The sequence below is a fragment of the Apostichopus japonicus genome, chromosome 1 (assembly GCF_037975245.1).
Source record: "Apostichopus japonicus isolate 1M-3 chromosome 1, ASM3797524v1, whole genome shotgun sequence".
Lineage (NCBI taxonomy): Eukaryota > Metazoa > Echinodermata > Holothuroidea > Aspidochirotida > Stichopodidae > Apostichopus > Apostichopus japonicus.
The window spans coordinates 8,301,981-8,318,832 of record NC_092561.1 but is presented as its reverse complement, the minus strand read 5'-3'; the positions used below and the strand labels follow the sequence as shown (position 1 = coordinate 8,318,832).

The window sequence follows — 16,852 nt, the reverse complement described above, 5'->3', positions numbered from 1 at the left end:
TATAAAACTTTGGACGGAAATGTTTTCCGTCATCAAGTGGTTATTTCCATTAGCTTCATTATAGTAGGTGATCTCTACATTTGTGTTCAGAAAGAAATCATACAACTTAACATTCGCATCGACTTCTGTGCCACTTCAGTTTAAGGCGCGGAAAATATCAAGTGAATATAAATTATGGGAAAAATACACTTAAGGGTTGACATGAGTATAAAAGAAAATACCGAAAAGGCCCCTAATTGTGTATATACATTACAGAAACACCCGTAGAAATAAGTATCATATAATAGAAGATGGGGCGCCCCCTATTTTCAAAATGAGGTTTATATGAGAAAACTCAAGTTATATTAGAGAAAGTCAAGTACACCAAAATCGTCTCAAGATAGATTACCTGGCCTCCTCTCCGACGCCTATATGGAATTGTTAATAATTCATTCACTTTGAACAACCATCTTAATTCTTCTATTATAGCGCCCTCCTACAAGAAGACTGCCCTCTTCAAGTGTAAGATTTTTTTTTTGGCCCGTGGATGTAAATATGCGCCTACACGCAAAGCACTATAGCTATATGGACATTGGCCTATATGACTCAAGAGAGTTTCTTAAGTTAAGCGTGCCGTGACGGTATACTTGTGTTGACTTCGCCAATAAAATCGACCAATATTTCAAGTATATCTTCCTTCTAAACGAGAATGGATCCGCCGTGAAATTGATGACCAAAATTAAATTACGCCCAATAGCTCTGCATTTATTAACACAGTTGACTGAGTCTGCGGGCAATGATTACGTTGAGAGATGTCAATGAGTGAAAGTCGAGGAGTTCATGGTCTCCGGGGGAAATTGAAATCCCAGATTCATTAGATTTCAGACCGTAAGGATACTTAACCTACATAGTGCAAATGGTTGCACTTATGGCTTACCATGAGTTAAAGTAGCATATTATAGTGATTTAGGGAGCACAGAAAGAAAGGAAAAAGTCACTAAAGGAAACTGGTCGTTTTTTTTTACATTACTTAATATAAAAGTTCATTACTTCATATCCAATGTTAAAAACCTTTCTTCTCCTTTTTTTATATTCAAGTCTGTCGTGATTACGCAATATGAATGATCATCTAAACCTTCTTAACTGCGCATGCGTTACAAGCAACGTGTCACGATGGGTAAACGTTTTTAAGCCGGTGTGACAGTGTAGAATATCCCCTGATAATTTTTCCCGGGAGATGTTGTAAACTAGTGTAAAACATCCCCATGCTGGGAGATCATTAACCAGGGTAGAATAGCCCCTCTTATTCAACTCTAATGTATACTATGGCTGATTCATTGCTCACTGTATTGTTTATCAGTTTGTTACAGTACAATAAACAAATTCCTCAAGAATTTACTGATACTGCTAAAACGTTGATTACGCACACTCCACTATGTGAATTTTTAGGTCGCAGATCACCGGTAAGGTACAATATATTATGACACCTTTAAGTATTAACACTTTTAGGGAGAAACTTCCACTGGTGACATTTCTCTATTCGCTTATCATGCTGTGGGAGTTTTACGTTAGTTTAGATTATCCCGGGATAAAATAAACAGGGGCATTATACACTGTCACACCGGTCATTGGTTAGGGTTAACACAAAATCCGAAGTAATTTATTGATGACGTGATATAGAACTAATGCTTACTTCAAAAACTAAATTCATAAAAACAGTACCTTCAAAAGCTTATATCGAACAAGTCTTAGTTAAACCTATTTTGATTAATGCTTTATGATTCCCGATCACTCTTTTGATTTCCGAATACAAATATTATATTTAAAAAGTCGAATCCCTCATCGAATCCTGGCTTTCCTCGATGCTTTCAGGGCTGCAAAAAGTCTAGCTAGAAATGTTGTTTCTGTTCACACGGTGGCAAAGTAATGAAGCATCTGACTGACAACCCCCCCCCCACACCTCTCCCTTCCTCATCTTGAACATAGGCGTAGGAGCCTAATTTGATTGGGGGGGGGATTGTAACGACTTGCCCGAAAATTATAACCAAAATTTTCCGCGCGCCCCGCGCGCGTTCAACATGTTAATGTGCATATTATATAGGCATTCATCGGTTATTACATCGCATGCCAATAACATACAATCATTCTACGTGTTATTACCCTTCCATATTGGTTATAATTATTGGGGAAGTCGTTACAAAAATAATGGTAATAATAATATAAGTTTAACCATTGAAAAACACACTGCAAATTATTATTCTTTCAGTAGGTGCCCGAAAATTCTCAGCATATTGTCCGAATTTTCACCAAAAAATTGGTACAACACATTGCGAATTATTATTCTTTCAGTAGGTGCCCGAAAAATTCTCAGCATATTGCCGAATTTTCACTCCAAAATTGGAAAAACACACTGCAAATTATTATTCTTTCAGTAGGTGCCCGAAAAAATTCTCAGCATATTGCCCGAATTTTCACTAAAAACTATGGTTGGGGGGGACTGCATCCCCCAACCCCAGCCCCCGCCTCCTACGCCTTTGATCTTGAATACAAGGATCGTCACTAACTTAGGGCTGCAGGGTTTCTCTTTTGTCAGTTTGATTATAAGGCAATTTGAAAAGAGCCTGTATACACGAGATCACTTGTTCGACTCCCATATTTTAATCAACAATTTTTTTCCTTTTTCAAAAACTGTTTGTAATTTACACCCAATCAACAATCTCGTTTTTATTCAATTACATATAGACTTGAAGTTAAACATCACAATGAATGCATGGTCAGTCATATTTAAGTGATATATTATAATTTATTTAGCTGTTCATCATGTGTTCCTAGTCAGCCTATAGTCTTATTATAACCAACTTACTATCACTTTAAGATGGAGAATACATTTTATTTGCTTCGTGTCTTTTGCTCTCATTTTTTCCCCACATCTTCAAATCTTATTCGATAAAAAAAGTGCGTGAAAAGATAGTTTACTATTTGGTGTCTCATTTTACGTTTGCACTTTTTTGGGTTATCATTAATAGTATAGAAAAACCTAGATTATCAATTTGAAATTAAAATCAAATTATAGTTTGATTAATATGGATATATTGCTATGTAATCTTCCTTAATGTAAAATTGATGCCTGTATAAGGGGTTTTGTAACTTTTAATAAACGGTTTTGTGGGAGTGAATCTTGCTGTAAATCGCAGGATTGTGACTATATGGCCTCCACGTGGGCCTGACAAGACGGTATGGAGTTGGGGTGGGGGTTGGTACCGCCCTGTGTCAATTAGGAGCCAGGGGAACCCGGAACAAACAAAAATGTATTCTCAATTTCGTAGTTATAGCTAAACGAAGACTTCAGGGGCTGGGGCAGTAAACACTTCGAGTTTTAAATTGAATTTTAAAATTTCTATAGCGTAAAAGTTGAGCCTAAAATGTTGAGATTGATTAGCGAAATTTCTCGATTTATAGACTACTTTTCGTATTAAATTATGTTTTTATGATGTCCTTCCTAAGCCACCGTAGCAGCAAGACAAATGTTATACGATCCTAGACAGATATGTTAGGCCTTATGCCTTACGCGCAGAATCACAATTCTAATTAAGAAAGGACAGCTACCACATGACATTAACTTATAGCCCTGCAGCCGAAACACATTATAACTTGAACTTTAGTGAGTTGTTATTTCTCAATTTGCAGCTTCTTGGCCAAACAGCGCAAGAAAAAAAATAAATCTGGTTTTTGGCAAAGTTTCAGAATCCAATTAAACCGAGCCGGTAAGCCATAACTATACTACATATCAGGTATAGCACACCAATGGAATTAGAGCAATGGATGCAAAAACAGGGTACATTAACATAATCGGCTGATAATTGCTTTTCCGATGACGTCAAGTTATAGCGCATCAGAATTGATAGAGACCGCGTGTGTGTATATGCTTCGGATTTCAGCTTTAGAATTAAGCCTAACCCAGCATTTGTTTTCAACCTTCCCTTATCATTTACGATAGTCAAACCTACGAGGGTCAACATAAACTTGTTTGCGCTTTTGGAGACAGTGTCGTCTCTCTTCCTTGATATTTTCTTCTCTTGACGAAGTTGGTTGCATTTCATTCGCACAACGTGTTATATATATCAGAGTGCGTATACGCACTCTGATATATGTGCATGCGTTCTTAAGCTTACTCAAGTCGATTTATAATTAAACGAGACGATAACCCAGCCACACATATAGCCACATGATATACGGTATCTATTGTTCCTGTTATGAACAACTCAAGCTAAGTAAGAGAAACATTTTTCCACCTTACAGATACCGCATGTTGAATGTTTCTTCACACACAAAAATGAAGACTTCAGCAAGTCTAAATATGACATCACAGATTCACAGATGTTCGAATCCTCTTATTTTTGGACAATGTTTCTGTCCTGTAGTAAGTAATCTAACACATGTTGTTTTTAACGTGACCTAAAACTGTTTACATCTCATCTTGGCCGAAAATGAAAAGCATATCAAAGGGAAATTAAACGTTTCACACCTCAACTTGGTTGCTCCCACACATTGACATAATGGCGGGCCCCCTCACGCGGCTTTTAAGCTCTGATACCTGTCAACTAAAGCAAGCGTTTCTTGAGATATTTATCTCTATCATAGAAGCTATGATGATGATGATGACGGTGATGAAGATGGCTGGAGTTGCTTCACTGTTAATTATACTCCTATCAAGAGAGAGAAGAGGATGGATGTGTGATTGAAACCAGCTGTTTCTTGTTTACCACCTGACGTCTTCCTTGTGAGAAGATACGCATGCGCAAAAACATATCGTCTTGCTTAGAAGTCGCATTAGTGTAGCACGCTACAACATTTAAGCAAGCAATGTATATGGGTCCATATGCATGTATGATGTTTACATACACTGTGTATCTGAGGAAGTTCGTTTTATTTTCAGTAAAAGTGAAAGCGAAAAAAGGTATATTACCGATGTAGGTTTACATTTTTTTTTTGCTTTTTTGACAATATATAGACAAATCATCGGGCACACATTTACGAAGTGTATGTTCATACCTGGCTAAGGCATTGTACATAAATTTGATGGACCGCGAAAAATGTTTAAATATTTTGATGAGAATTTTTAATTTCATTCAACGTAAGTAAATAATTCAGTTCTATTTTCTTTTTGTCATTGTGGTGAGAGAAAGAGGGATTGGAAAAGAGGAGAATGTTTCGCCATTTTTATTCAACCTATTATATTATATATATTTTATATATATATATATTTATATACGGACGTAGTTTGCGAGGTTCTCTCCCGTTTACGCTTCCTAACGCCGTCTAATTCATTTCTCGGTGTCATGTTCACAATACCCCCCCCCCCCCCCCAACCCTTTTCACGCGCATCCGATTCCTTCATCACTTCAGGACAACGACAAACTTGCATAGAGACAGACGGTTGTCACGTATTACCTGAACAACACACTTACTAGGCCTACCAGGAGATAAGTGTTATTGTACCCCACAAACTGAACATGAAAACTCACTTTGAAAAGAGGCCGTCTGATAGTCAAGTAGATTACTCTGTGGGCCGACCTTGTTTCATAGGTTTTACTGAATAGAGTTTTTCCATGTGACAAATGGAAGATGTCTTATAGCGTAACAGGTATACTGTATGAAATATGGTATTATCGAAAATGGTTCACTATAGAAAGCGACATGGGTGCGTGATGGGTGCAGGGATGTTGTAGGGTGGAAGAGCGGGGGGGGGGGGGGATGGTGGAATGGGGAGAGGGGGTTCATAAAGAGGGACAGATTTCGTTTCGTGGTAATCATGCAGGCGAGTACGAAGAACAATTAGATGTTTATAGGGAGAGCATGTTGTGATGAGGATATAACAAAGTGTTTCTCATTCAAATTCCAAGCATAGGCTTTGATAGGAAGGAGATGAGGTGTGAGTGAGTGAGTGAGGGGGGGGGGGAGGAATCCCCTCGTAGGGACGCCATCGTGTATGTGTATCATTTAATGATAATTTATTCATTAGAATGAATAAAGGTAATAGAGAAACGGAAACAGTTGACTTTTACTGATGGTATGTTACACACCCGTAAAACGGATTACATGTAATACATTATTTGTATGTTAAACATTATTTGTATGCAACACGTTATTTGTATGCAACACATTGTTTGTATGTAACACATTTTTTGTATGTAACACATTATTTGTATGTTATAATTTGACCCTCAAAAAGTTGTTTAATTTCATAGTGTAAAATTCAGTCGAAGAAAGCTTTTGTGTTTGTTTTTTGTTGTTGTTGAAATTACTGGCTTAATTTATACTAAAAAGCAAGTTGTCTTGAAACAGACTAAATGCAAAGTTGAGAATAAATTTAAAATTTTACAGAACATTACATAACAGGTTTGCATTTTTGGTTTTATTTTTGATAGGATACCTGACCTTTTGACACCTGCATCACTTGTTTGTGACGTCAGATGTATTGATATCGTTACGCAAATTTGCAATGGATGGAAGACTGGCATTTTTCAAATATCATTTGTCTTTTCCTATCTCACTGGTTTATTTCTATATTTCTTTAAACTTTGTGCAAAAAAAAAAAAAAACACATCCAATTCGTTGGCCTATTGAATCATGCATCTTAAACGTACGTAATGGATAGTCTATAGCTTTATGATTATTTCCCCTATTTTAAAGAACTACTTTATCACCAGAAAGTTATGCCTTCAAAAACACAAGATAATTAAGACTAACTATAAAAAATGAAAATTCATCTTTAATCACTTTAAATTGTTTATATTTCCCATTATAAACAAAAAACAAACTCCTGCATGAATAAGCTTGTTAGGATCTAAAGAAATATAGATAAGACAGAGTCTGATGTAAAGATGGGTGGGGTGGGGGGGGGGGGGGTGGGGATTGGAATCCGCAGCATTAAGTACTGAAGAAAATCTACCTTCGTTATTATTTCTGTATTTAATTACAACCCTTTTAGCGATATTTTATTCGTCATAAATCAACGTCAAGTTGTGACTGCATTATTTCATCCGTTTTGCGTCAAAAACTAAAGAGAAATAACAATAATCCAAGAATAAATGCAGTTTTTTAAAATTGATGTAGAAAATTAAAAACGAAATAAAATGCCATATTTGGTAATTGTCGTTATGGTTGACTATACATGTGAATCTATCAACATCTACTGCCATTTTTTACCGGTTTAATAACGTCACAGATAAAGCCTCGACGAAGTCAGAAACAGATTAATTTTCAAAAGAAGATTAGATAACAGCCTAGTACATTAATTGTGCAAGAACAAGGAGAGGAAATTCTTAAAATGGCTTAACACATTGCAGAGGCCACCAAGTGGTTTTCAATTTATCGCTGCAGCGTTTTCCAATTAGACAAAAAAAAAAAAAAAGTCATACAAGATGTAGTTGCTTGATTTTCTTTCAAGTAGCTGAGAGGTCCCTAACTTTTTAATTATCATTTGCCTTTAATTTCCCTCTCTTTTTTTTTGGCTTCATTCCTGGAATGATTATTCCGGGAGCTGAAAATTCATTACCAGATATGTGCTGTTTGTTAATGGAAGTTCTATGCACCCCTGGATGTATTCCGCGAGACATGCATGACCTTGTTATGTGTTGATCATATCCACAGGAGAGAAATAAGAAATGAAAGAGAAAGGGAGGCATTTAAAGAGAGATTGTGAATTCCGTATTAGGAGGCTGTAGTATTTTAATTATGTTATGTACGCATATAGACGTTGATGATCTGTGAGCAACATATCTCTCTGTCTCTCTCTATTTTGGTTATCTTCTGTAATTCTTATATTACACCCATAGGAATAATTATGGAACCTGTGACTGTAGCGGAGTAATCACTAGTGACTTAAAGCAATATTCACTGCAGGCTTCCAAATATGGAAGAAGAAGAAGGAGATAAAGAAGAAATTATTGGAAAGGAGATAATAAATGAAACTGATATTATGTCGATGGGCACATCCTTATGTATGGTAGTGGATCCTTACGATATGGATTAGATTGGTATAGGTGACCAGAGGAAGGGGGGGGGGGGAAGGGCGGGCAAATGTGCAAACAATATACTTTAGTCATTAATAACACGACAAATGCATAGCGGTTGGTGATTCTGTGAGCGGAATATCATTTTCGTTATTTTATTGAACTTTATTGAACTAAATTGTTGAAATGTAATATATTGTTTAATCATTTCTGTCTGTTTAGATTGAAAGTTTAATCACTTAGAGTGAATTTTCAATCTGTGAAATAAAGCCCATAACAGTTATCCAGTATAACTACATATGCTAGGTCAAAGGTGGATATCGCTTTACGGTTCTCCATATAGTATATGTACGCCTTTCTTTAATTAAAGTTGTAATTCTTGTTGTCTGGCATTACCTTTATACAAAAGTAAAGAATCAAAATGACTCGGTTTAGCAGATGCTATATGTCATGCTGTCGCTGTAGGAAAAAAACAGTCGTATTTTACTGTTTCGGAGATCAATCATCCATTTGAGTGTTTATGTATGTATGTGTGCGTGTTTTGGTTGGGGGGGGGGGGGAGGAGGGAAATATTTCGAACTAGAAACATTGAATACATTTGTACTTAACTAACAGATTAACTCATTGTAATTTTGTTAATTACACTGAACGTAGCTAATCAATAAAATAATTGATAATTTCCACTTAAAACATCATATAGGCTGGACTACAACTTTTCCCAAATGCAACAGATGAAGAACTGTGATGTTCTTAGTACTATACCCTGATACAGTACAAACTATGATAAAGTGGGTAGGAATCTTAGAACACAAATATTTCTTTCGTTTCTACATCGGAGGGAGGGTTTGCTGTGGTCGATTTTTCAGTAATTTAGGGTGACTGTTACAATTACATGCTAGACAACCATATCATATTCGCAGAAATTCGAAATACTATTGAAACCGTAAATGAGTTGGAAAATCAAGAAGAGTGAAACAACTTCCAGCCTCCACGGCCGGGGTTCGAACCCGGGCCTCCCGCTTATATATATATATATATATATATATATATATATATATATAGGCCTATATATAAATATATATATATATATATGTATATATATATATGTATATATATATATATATATATATATATATATATATATATATATATAGTGTAAAGATGTATATACAGTCCAGAGTATTTTTACGATGGGAGGTACGAAAGCTTTCTACCTTACCTAAATCCATCTAACCCCGTTACCGGGCATATACACCCCCATATTGTATCTACCGCTTACACCGTCGTTACTGAATAGTTACAGAATCAACATATTTGAAAAACGACCAACTTTGAACTGCAATCAATAATAATTTGAAAAGGGAACAGTAAAATAAACCTAGAGAAGAGGTACCCTCACTTAACGGTAACCTGGGAAACCGCAAAACGTTTGGCGCGCTTCTTATAAAAATATCATTACCCAGGCTATTCTAGCGTCTTACATTATAGATAAACATTATATACACTTAGAATATTATATACTCACAACTGACTTTTCACTCGATAACGCCATTTGGCTTTGCAGGTTGGCTGTCGCTATAACATATATAAACAGAGATTTATCTCCAGTAGGTACACCTTGGAAATTACGGCCAGGCTATATCTCCGTAAGAGAGCCTGATTTGACACTTTATGACTGCATCCATTCACTCAGAGAGCGTGACTCGAAATGCTCGTTTCAGATCATTGCTTGCAGTGAGTTGCTGACTGCCTATCGATCAAACGCGAGTGTTGGAAGGGGTTTATTTTGTTGGTTGATGTTGTTTGCATCAAATATATTGGCTCAATAACCAATGAACGGTTAACACTATAGATTAAATAATTAAAAGTTTTAGTTTGAAGAAGAAGAAGAAGAGGAAAACAAAAAACCCTTAATTTGTCGTAAATTTCATTCCGGAGTTATTCATAAGTTTGCATAAATTATCCCAGATCCTGTGTCACGTGAGATAGGCGTTCATCCCAGGAACACGAAATAAACATTCCAGGCTTAATTCCGTCCAGGATGCTAAAATTAAAGAGTGCGTTCGGCGCCCCATGGAATGACCTGAAGGAGGGAAATGTTCTTATCGTCTGCTCACTGTAGTAATATCTACGCGCGTTTTCATTTTTCATTTGCGACGAAGAAGTAAAGATATGTATTTTAGATTGGAAATTGGCAAAACATGTCCGTAGGGTAGATAAAGATTGATATACGTAATATTTCATCCGCACAGTTTTACGAAATATTCAAGATCAATGTTTCGGTGAAAAAGAAAACCAAGTTTAAGTGATTGATGTCTTCTTGTGGATTCATCTGAAGCTGATGGATTATTTGAAATTTTCTAAACTGCAGTCATTCCATCTAAAATGGCGAATGCTTACGTATCGCACAGTAACCGTTACCGAAATATATATCGCACGTGATGTTATAAATTCGTTGACATACATACACACGTTCCTTTTTTCGACGGTTTGGTTTTCATAAGTTCTTGAAACAATTTCAATTGCGTAAAAGTGTTCCTTTCCTTTTTCGAAGGCCCCACCATAACCATTTTGTTCTAAATAATATAGTTTATAACAACTTCAACATCCAAAGCGAGACGTATATACCACCATATAGTATAGAATAATTTAAAATTCATTTCCTTACTTGCTATTAGAGAACAGTTTATACCGCAATCCGCTTACATATAAAAAATCAGTGCTTTATGAAAACTGTACAACCAAAACACATAAAAATACCAATTCTTTTAAAACTGTCAGTCAATCTTTTTTTTTCTTTTTGCATGAGGTTTGTCAATGTCAACCTAAATTTGGTAAAACCGAAATCGGAGGCCTTTTTTAGCCTAATTGTTCAAATTTGATCGCGTTTTTACGTCACTTGGATTGTGTACTCATACAAAGTTTCAGCTGTTTTAGTTTCCCTAACTCAAGGAATTAAATTTACAAAAATCCTGTTAACGTTTTCAAGATTTTATCTCTTTATCTTCATGTAAATGAATTTTACGAGAAATAAAATGCGTCACTCTGCATACTTTCCAAAAATAGAATAATAAAAAGTATGTCAACATGTCCTTCTCGAAATTAGGTCAAGTAGGCTTTTTTTCTCAACATTTTCATGTATATCATGTTTAAAACAAAACGACGCTAATGTTTGAATGAAAAGATTCGCCCGGTGGTCCAATGGACGCACAATTTTAAAGTAATAAATCTATTGCTATGGTAACAGTTCATGTCTGCAAGCGATCTCCACCGACCTTCATCAAGCAACTTTTCCAAGCTTACAAAAAAATAAAAACCGTAATAACGATAGCAGGTGTTCAAGTTCACCGATCGGGAAATGTAATAACTGTTTCTATATTAAACTTCTCCGTTATTAAACCACTGTACAGTTCACACGATGATGTATCCAGTCGAACTAATGAGCTGTAGTAAATGGTAAAAATAAATGAATACCAGGCGGGCGTATTTTATACCGTTCGTTGTCCTTTGGACGCGGGAAGATATGAGAATATGGAAACTGCCCTCCAAAATGATGTTTTTGTCACGAAGAATAAACAAGTCATAAAAATATCAGATGTTCAATATTTAAGCGCAATCAGTACAAAACAGAGCCAAAAAAAAAAAACCGCACCAAAAACAGATTTTTGGTAAACAGATGCTGTGGATAATTCTCGGTGAAATACAACCAATATAAGAACGCACCGCACCACTTTTGACTCGTACTTAGCTTTCTCCAAACCCTTATCGTGATAGAGCAGTGGGATTTTATCCTCGCTTTTAGTAATTTTCAGTTTTTAATGCGTTTTCAAAACAAGCTTGACATTCTTTAGTGAAATATTAATTTCCATTACTACTTTTTCGGGATCCGATCCGTCTTTCGGTGGTAAGATATTATTGTTACTTTATCGCTTGACAACTCTGACGAATAAGGGCAGGCCCCAGTTAGTGTATATGTAAGATTGTCTTTTCTCTCCTGGCTGGTCTGACAGGTCGTTTCGAATGGGAAATTGATATCACACCGTCGTGTTATTGCTTTGCAGTTAATGGTATAAGATTACACTTTAAGTGGCTCTAAAACATCGCAAGGGCTTTACGGTGGAATCTTATATAGTATCACTTGTCGCGTATTCTCGTTGAAGATGATAGGCCTTATATAAGTTAAGAAGACATATAGATATAGTAGACATATAGATATATATATATCTATATGTCTTCTATATATATCTATCTATATCTATATGTCTTCTATATATATATATATACATATATATATATATACATATATATATATATATATATATATATATATATATATATATGTATATACATATAGTTTAGCAACACATAAAAATAATAAATATGAAAGTATGGGTATCATGTTACATAAATATATATGTTGAACGGCGATGAGTCGAAAAAAACTCGTACAGTGAAAGAACCTCAAGCTGTCAACTGAGATTCGAACCCGACTCTATACCTTCGATAATCTACAGAATATGATCCAGCTCATGATGTGGAAAGTAGATTAGCTTTTAAATTTTAGCTCGTATGACGTATTCCATTAGTAATATATACCACTGGACTTACCTGGTGTACTGTACCGTATTCACTCGAAGTTAGATGCTTATTTTCCTCAGATGCAATGTTGGTAAGAACAAATGGTGGCGCTTCACTGAAATAGTATCGACCACAACATTTTAGGAAAACAGCTACAAGACCAACGCAAACACCAGTCAGCGCCGAGAGAGTAATGGCAAGCGCAAATATTGCCATAGTAACGGCATACTCCACTATCTCACATCAGCTGGTAAAAAAAAAGAGAATAGAAGAAACTAATTTTTTGTTGTTGTATTTTTGCATGTCAATTTCAAATTATCTATAGTCTTGCTTTACAAAGTTTAGGGAACATAACATGTTTTCTCATCAGTGCTACACTCCTGCGGTAGCAATATTGGTTCGCCCTTTACGGTGGCATGCTTCCTGTTAGAGTCTATATATCAATCCTCCGCCCGAAGTGTTCTCCTTCAGGAAAAGTGACAAAATGCAGCAGAACTTATATGTTATTAATCAGGATCTGTTTTTTTGTGTGACTTGGATGTTGAAGAGCATAAATGCATGTGGTGCCAAAATTGGGTCAATTGAGACAATTTAAGACCCCTTTGGGCCTCACAGGAGTAGCGTAAGAAAACTGTTTACTACTGAGTAAAGAGGTATGTTTACAAGTGACGAAAACTTCAATCCCTCATTTGCAAAACGTCTGCACGGTCATGATATGAAAAATTGATGGTGCCATGATGACCAACTTGACAGCTATCCAGTGATGGGTAGGGTTGAGCTAGTGAGAACTTCTAACTGGACTTACAGACCACATTACTTTTATGATGTAGTGTGTAAGTCAATGGGGCATTTAATAGGCGTGTGCTATCTTACAAGTGTCGTACCATGCTCCATTGACTTACACACTAAATTCGTCAATTTCCAGACAATTGATGACACGATGGTATTTGTTAATTCTTGCTTCCTGAACGACTCGCTCTGTTACGGAAACGATATTTGAGAAACAGGTTGCCACCTGAACTGTTGAAATCTGCGACAGACATTACGTAAAGGTGATTGCGTAATATACGTACGGCAACCTATCCGTGTACAGGCATAAACAGGAAGGGCAATACATCTGCCCGCGCATGCGCCCGATTAATGTTTTAGACTGTTCTGTACACAAGCGCGGGAACGTTTTTCTTCGAACTTTTTATTCGCTCAATCAGGCTGTGAATTGGCCAAAAAAGAGAGAAAATTTTAGACCGTCGAGATTGAATGCATGATAATGCTTTAACACTTTACTCTCGATTCTGCGCAATTTCCGATGCCAGCTTATTTGTGTGAACAATGAACCAAAACCAAACAAAATGTGATATAAATATTCAAACACATTTCGTGCTTAGATTTCGAGATATAGTCCCTTTAATGCTATGGTGATTACAAAATTACACCCTAGTGTAGAATCGCAATTAAATTGATCAGAAAATTTAGGTTGCAATTCCATACAAAAAATCTTTTCTTTCAGCGGGTGTGACATAGTCATATAATGTCTCCAGCTATCCTTTTGAAGTGAGGTTGGAATCCTTGGGGTGTAGGAAGGGGTCCGTAGGATTAGCTTTTTTTTTCCACCTCCAACGGCATGAGTATCCTCCTAAAATCGGGAACTTGAAAATTATTATTATTATTATTATTATTATTATTTATTGAATTTCATATAGCGCAACCCCAACAAAGTTTTCGTTTGCGCTTTACAACAGAATACAAAGAAAGAATAAACCATTCATAAGAAAATAAGATATCAAATGGCGTAGAAAAATATACTAGATGAATGTACAAAAATATACAATTGTTATGAAAATCAAAGAGAAAAATAGAAAATGCAAAATGTTATATAAAATCTAAAAGAAAATTCAAAAATATGAAATATAATGAATACAAATATTGAAAATTTGAAAAATTGAGTATATGAGTGATTAGCCAGGAAATAAATATGTTTTGAGTTTTCTTTTAAAAATTGCAAGATTCTCAGATTGTTTGACATGGTTAGGTAATTTATTCCATTGCTCGGCGCCAAATACACTTATTGCTCTTGAAGCAAAAGTGACCCTCTGTGTTCGTGGAATGATCAGCTTATAAAGAATATTATTTGAACGTAGAGACCTACTAGATTGTGGTGCTAAAGTGAATCTAGATATAAGATATTGAGGAGCAGATTTATCAACAACGCATTTAAAGACCAGCGTTAATATTTTGTGCAGAATTCTTTGTCTGATGGGAAGCCCATGCAACTCCTTTAAAGCTTCAGAAGCACTATCCTCCTTTCCTCTTTTCAGAACAAGTTTGGCAGCCATGTTTTGAATTCTCTGAAGCATCATAATAACAACCTTTGGTAGATTAGCATAGAGGGAGTTAGCATAATCTAAGTGACTTATCACTAGTCCTAAAACAATAGTATGGCAGGCATCCTTGGTTAGTAAGTGTCTAATGTTTCTTACAGGTCGAAGTCCTGCCATGGCAGCTCTACATTTGGCAGCAATGTGAGTCTTAAAATGAAAATGAGCTAATTTGCATGTGCCATTGGCAATAGGCAAAAAAGGAAAATAGAGGGCGGACTTTCAGATAATGCATGGTTTATTCCATATCAGATTTTGGTATATCTCTGTATTGATGAAATGGAATAGCGCCACTCCATTATTTCTTACAGGCGTTAAGGTTGAGACGTAGGCATTTTGTTTTCGATCTGGAATATATTCGCAGTTTACATCTCTTACATGCTATACAGTCACCTTTATTTTCAGACAAATATAATATTTATTTCGCAAACACAGACGCGAAAAAAGACCACGGTACACCCCCCCCCCCCTCAAGAGATAGAGAACGAACGAATTCCTGAACCCTTGAGGTGCTCCATCCATCAACCTTATTGTTTACGTGCATGCCCAATTATTGATCAAATGTAACTAGCAAACAGAACGTATTTGATCAATTCCCCTTAAATGCACAATAACAGAGACCGTTATACTCAATATACACGTGCATTATATTCCATCCCACTAGCTACTCTCCGCACCCAAATAGTCACCCATCACCACAGTCTGTCTGTTATAACATATCACATCGGCGAAAGATTCTTCTGAGAGTCTCCAAATTAGGTTATAGTCATTCAGTCTGGCGAGAAGGTTAAATAATTCAGACGCAATTCTTTCAATGTGTGAATTTTCACCCTTTGTTACGAATAACGCAGAAGAAATTTAACAGATGAAGCGTTTACAGTAAAATCAGTCACTTTCTTATTAAAGGGGGTTATTTTAAATGAGCTGATCCAAGATAGGCGTGAACGACACTTACGATAGGGTATTCTGTTGCAGAGCAGGGGTGTTTGTCAACTATACTTAAATAAGCTTAGGGGTGAATGAAAGAATCAAACATCGCAATGATCTTATGATGTTACAGCGTGCTATATTGTATATGTAGTATGGGTATAGAACTGTATGGTATGGTGTGTAGTTTATTCTGTGTGGTACTGAGGTCGTACATGGTCGATGGTTGATAATGTGAGGTATATGGTATACAGTGCGTGATGTATTTAGTACGTAATATGGTGTATATATTATATGGTGTATTACATATGGTATATGGTGTATGATGTATTATTTACGCTATATGGTGTATCATATATGGTGCAGGGTGTATTATATGGTATACGGTGTATTGTATTCTTATCGCTATATGGTGTATGGTATATGGTATATTGTAGATGGTGTATGGTTGTGTATAGTGCATATATATATCGTAAATGATGTTTTGTATATGGTTTATGGTATATGGTGAATGACATATGGTATATAGTATATGGTAAAGTGTGTATTGAATATTGTGCCTAGTGTATCGATATGATGTATATGGTATACGATACAAGGTATTTGTATATGGTATAGTATATGATTAATACGATATGCTACATTGTATGTACGGTTTATGACGGGTGCGGTATATGCTTCGATATATGATAAGATATATGGTATGTGGTATATGCTTTGATATATGGTATGATATATGGTATGGAAAGGTATATGCTTTGATATATGGTATGATATATGGTATGCGGTATATGCTTTGATATATGATATGATATATGGTATGCGGTATATGCTTTTATATATGGTATGATATATGGTATGCGGTATATGCTTTGATATATGGTATGATATATGGCATGCGGTATATGTTTTGATATATTGTATGGTATGCGGTATATGCTTCGATATATGATATGATATATGGTATGCGGTATATGC

The 16,852-nt window shown here is 35.8% G+C and overlaps 1 protein-coding gene across 4 annotated transcripts in view; it reads right to left on the bottom strand.

Moving 5' to 3' along the window:
- LOC139966332 (synaptotagmin-12-like) overlaps positions 1 to 16,852 on the bottom strand; it is a 58,505-nt gene that overhangs the window by 18,072 nt on the left and 23,581 nt on the right. For 3 of the 4 annotated variants that reach the window (XM_071969240.1, XM_071969231.1, XM_071969222.1), the window contains one exon: positions 12,603 to 12,819. In XM_071969240.1, the coding sequence (XP_071825341.1) occupies positions 12,603 to 12,788 (186 nt within the window). In that variant the 5' untranslated portion in view covers positions 12,789 to 12,819. Of the gene's footprint in view, positions 1 to 9,519; positions 10,954 to 12,602; positions 12,820 to 16,852 lie in introns of those variants that run through there. The other variant, XM_071969250.1, reaches the window with a different exon arrangement.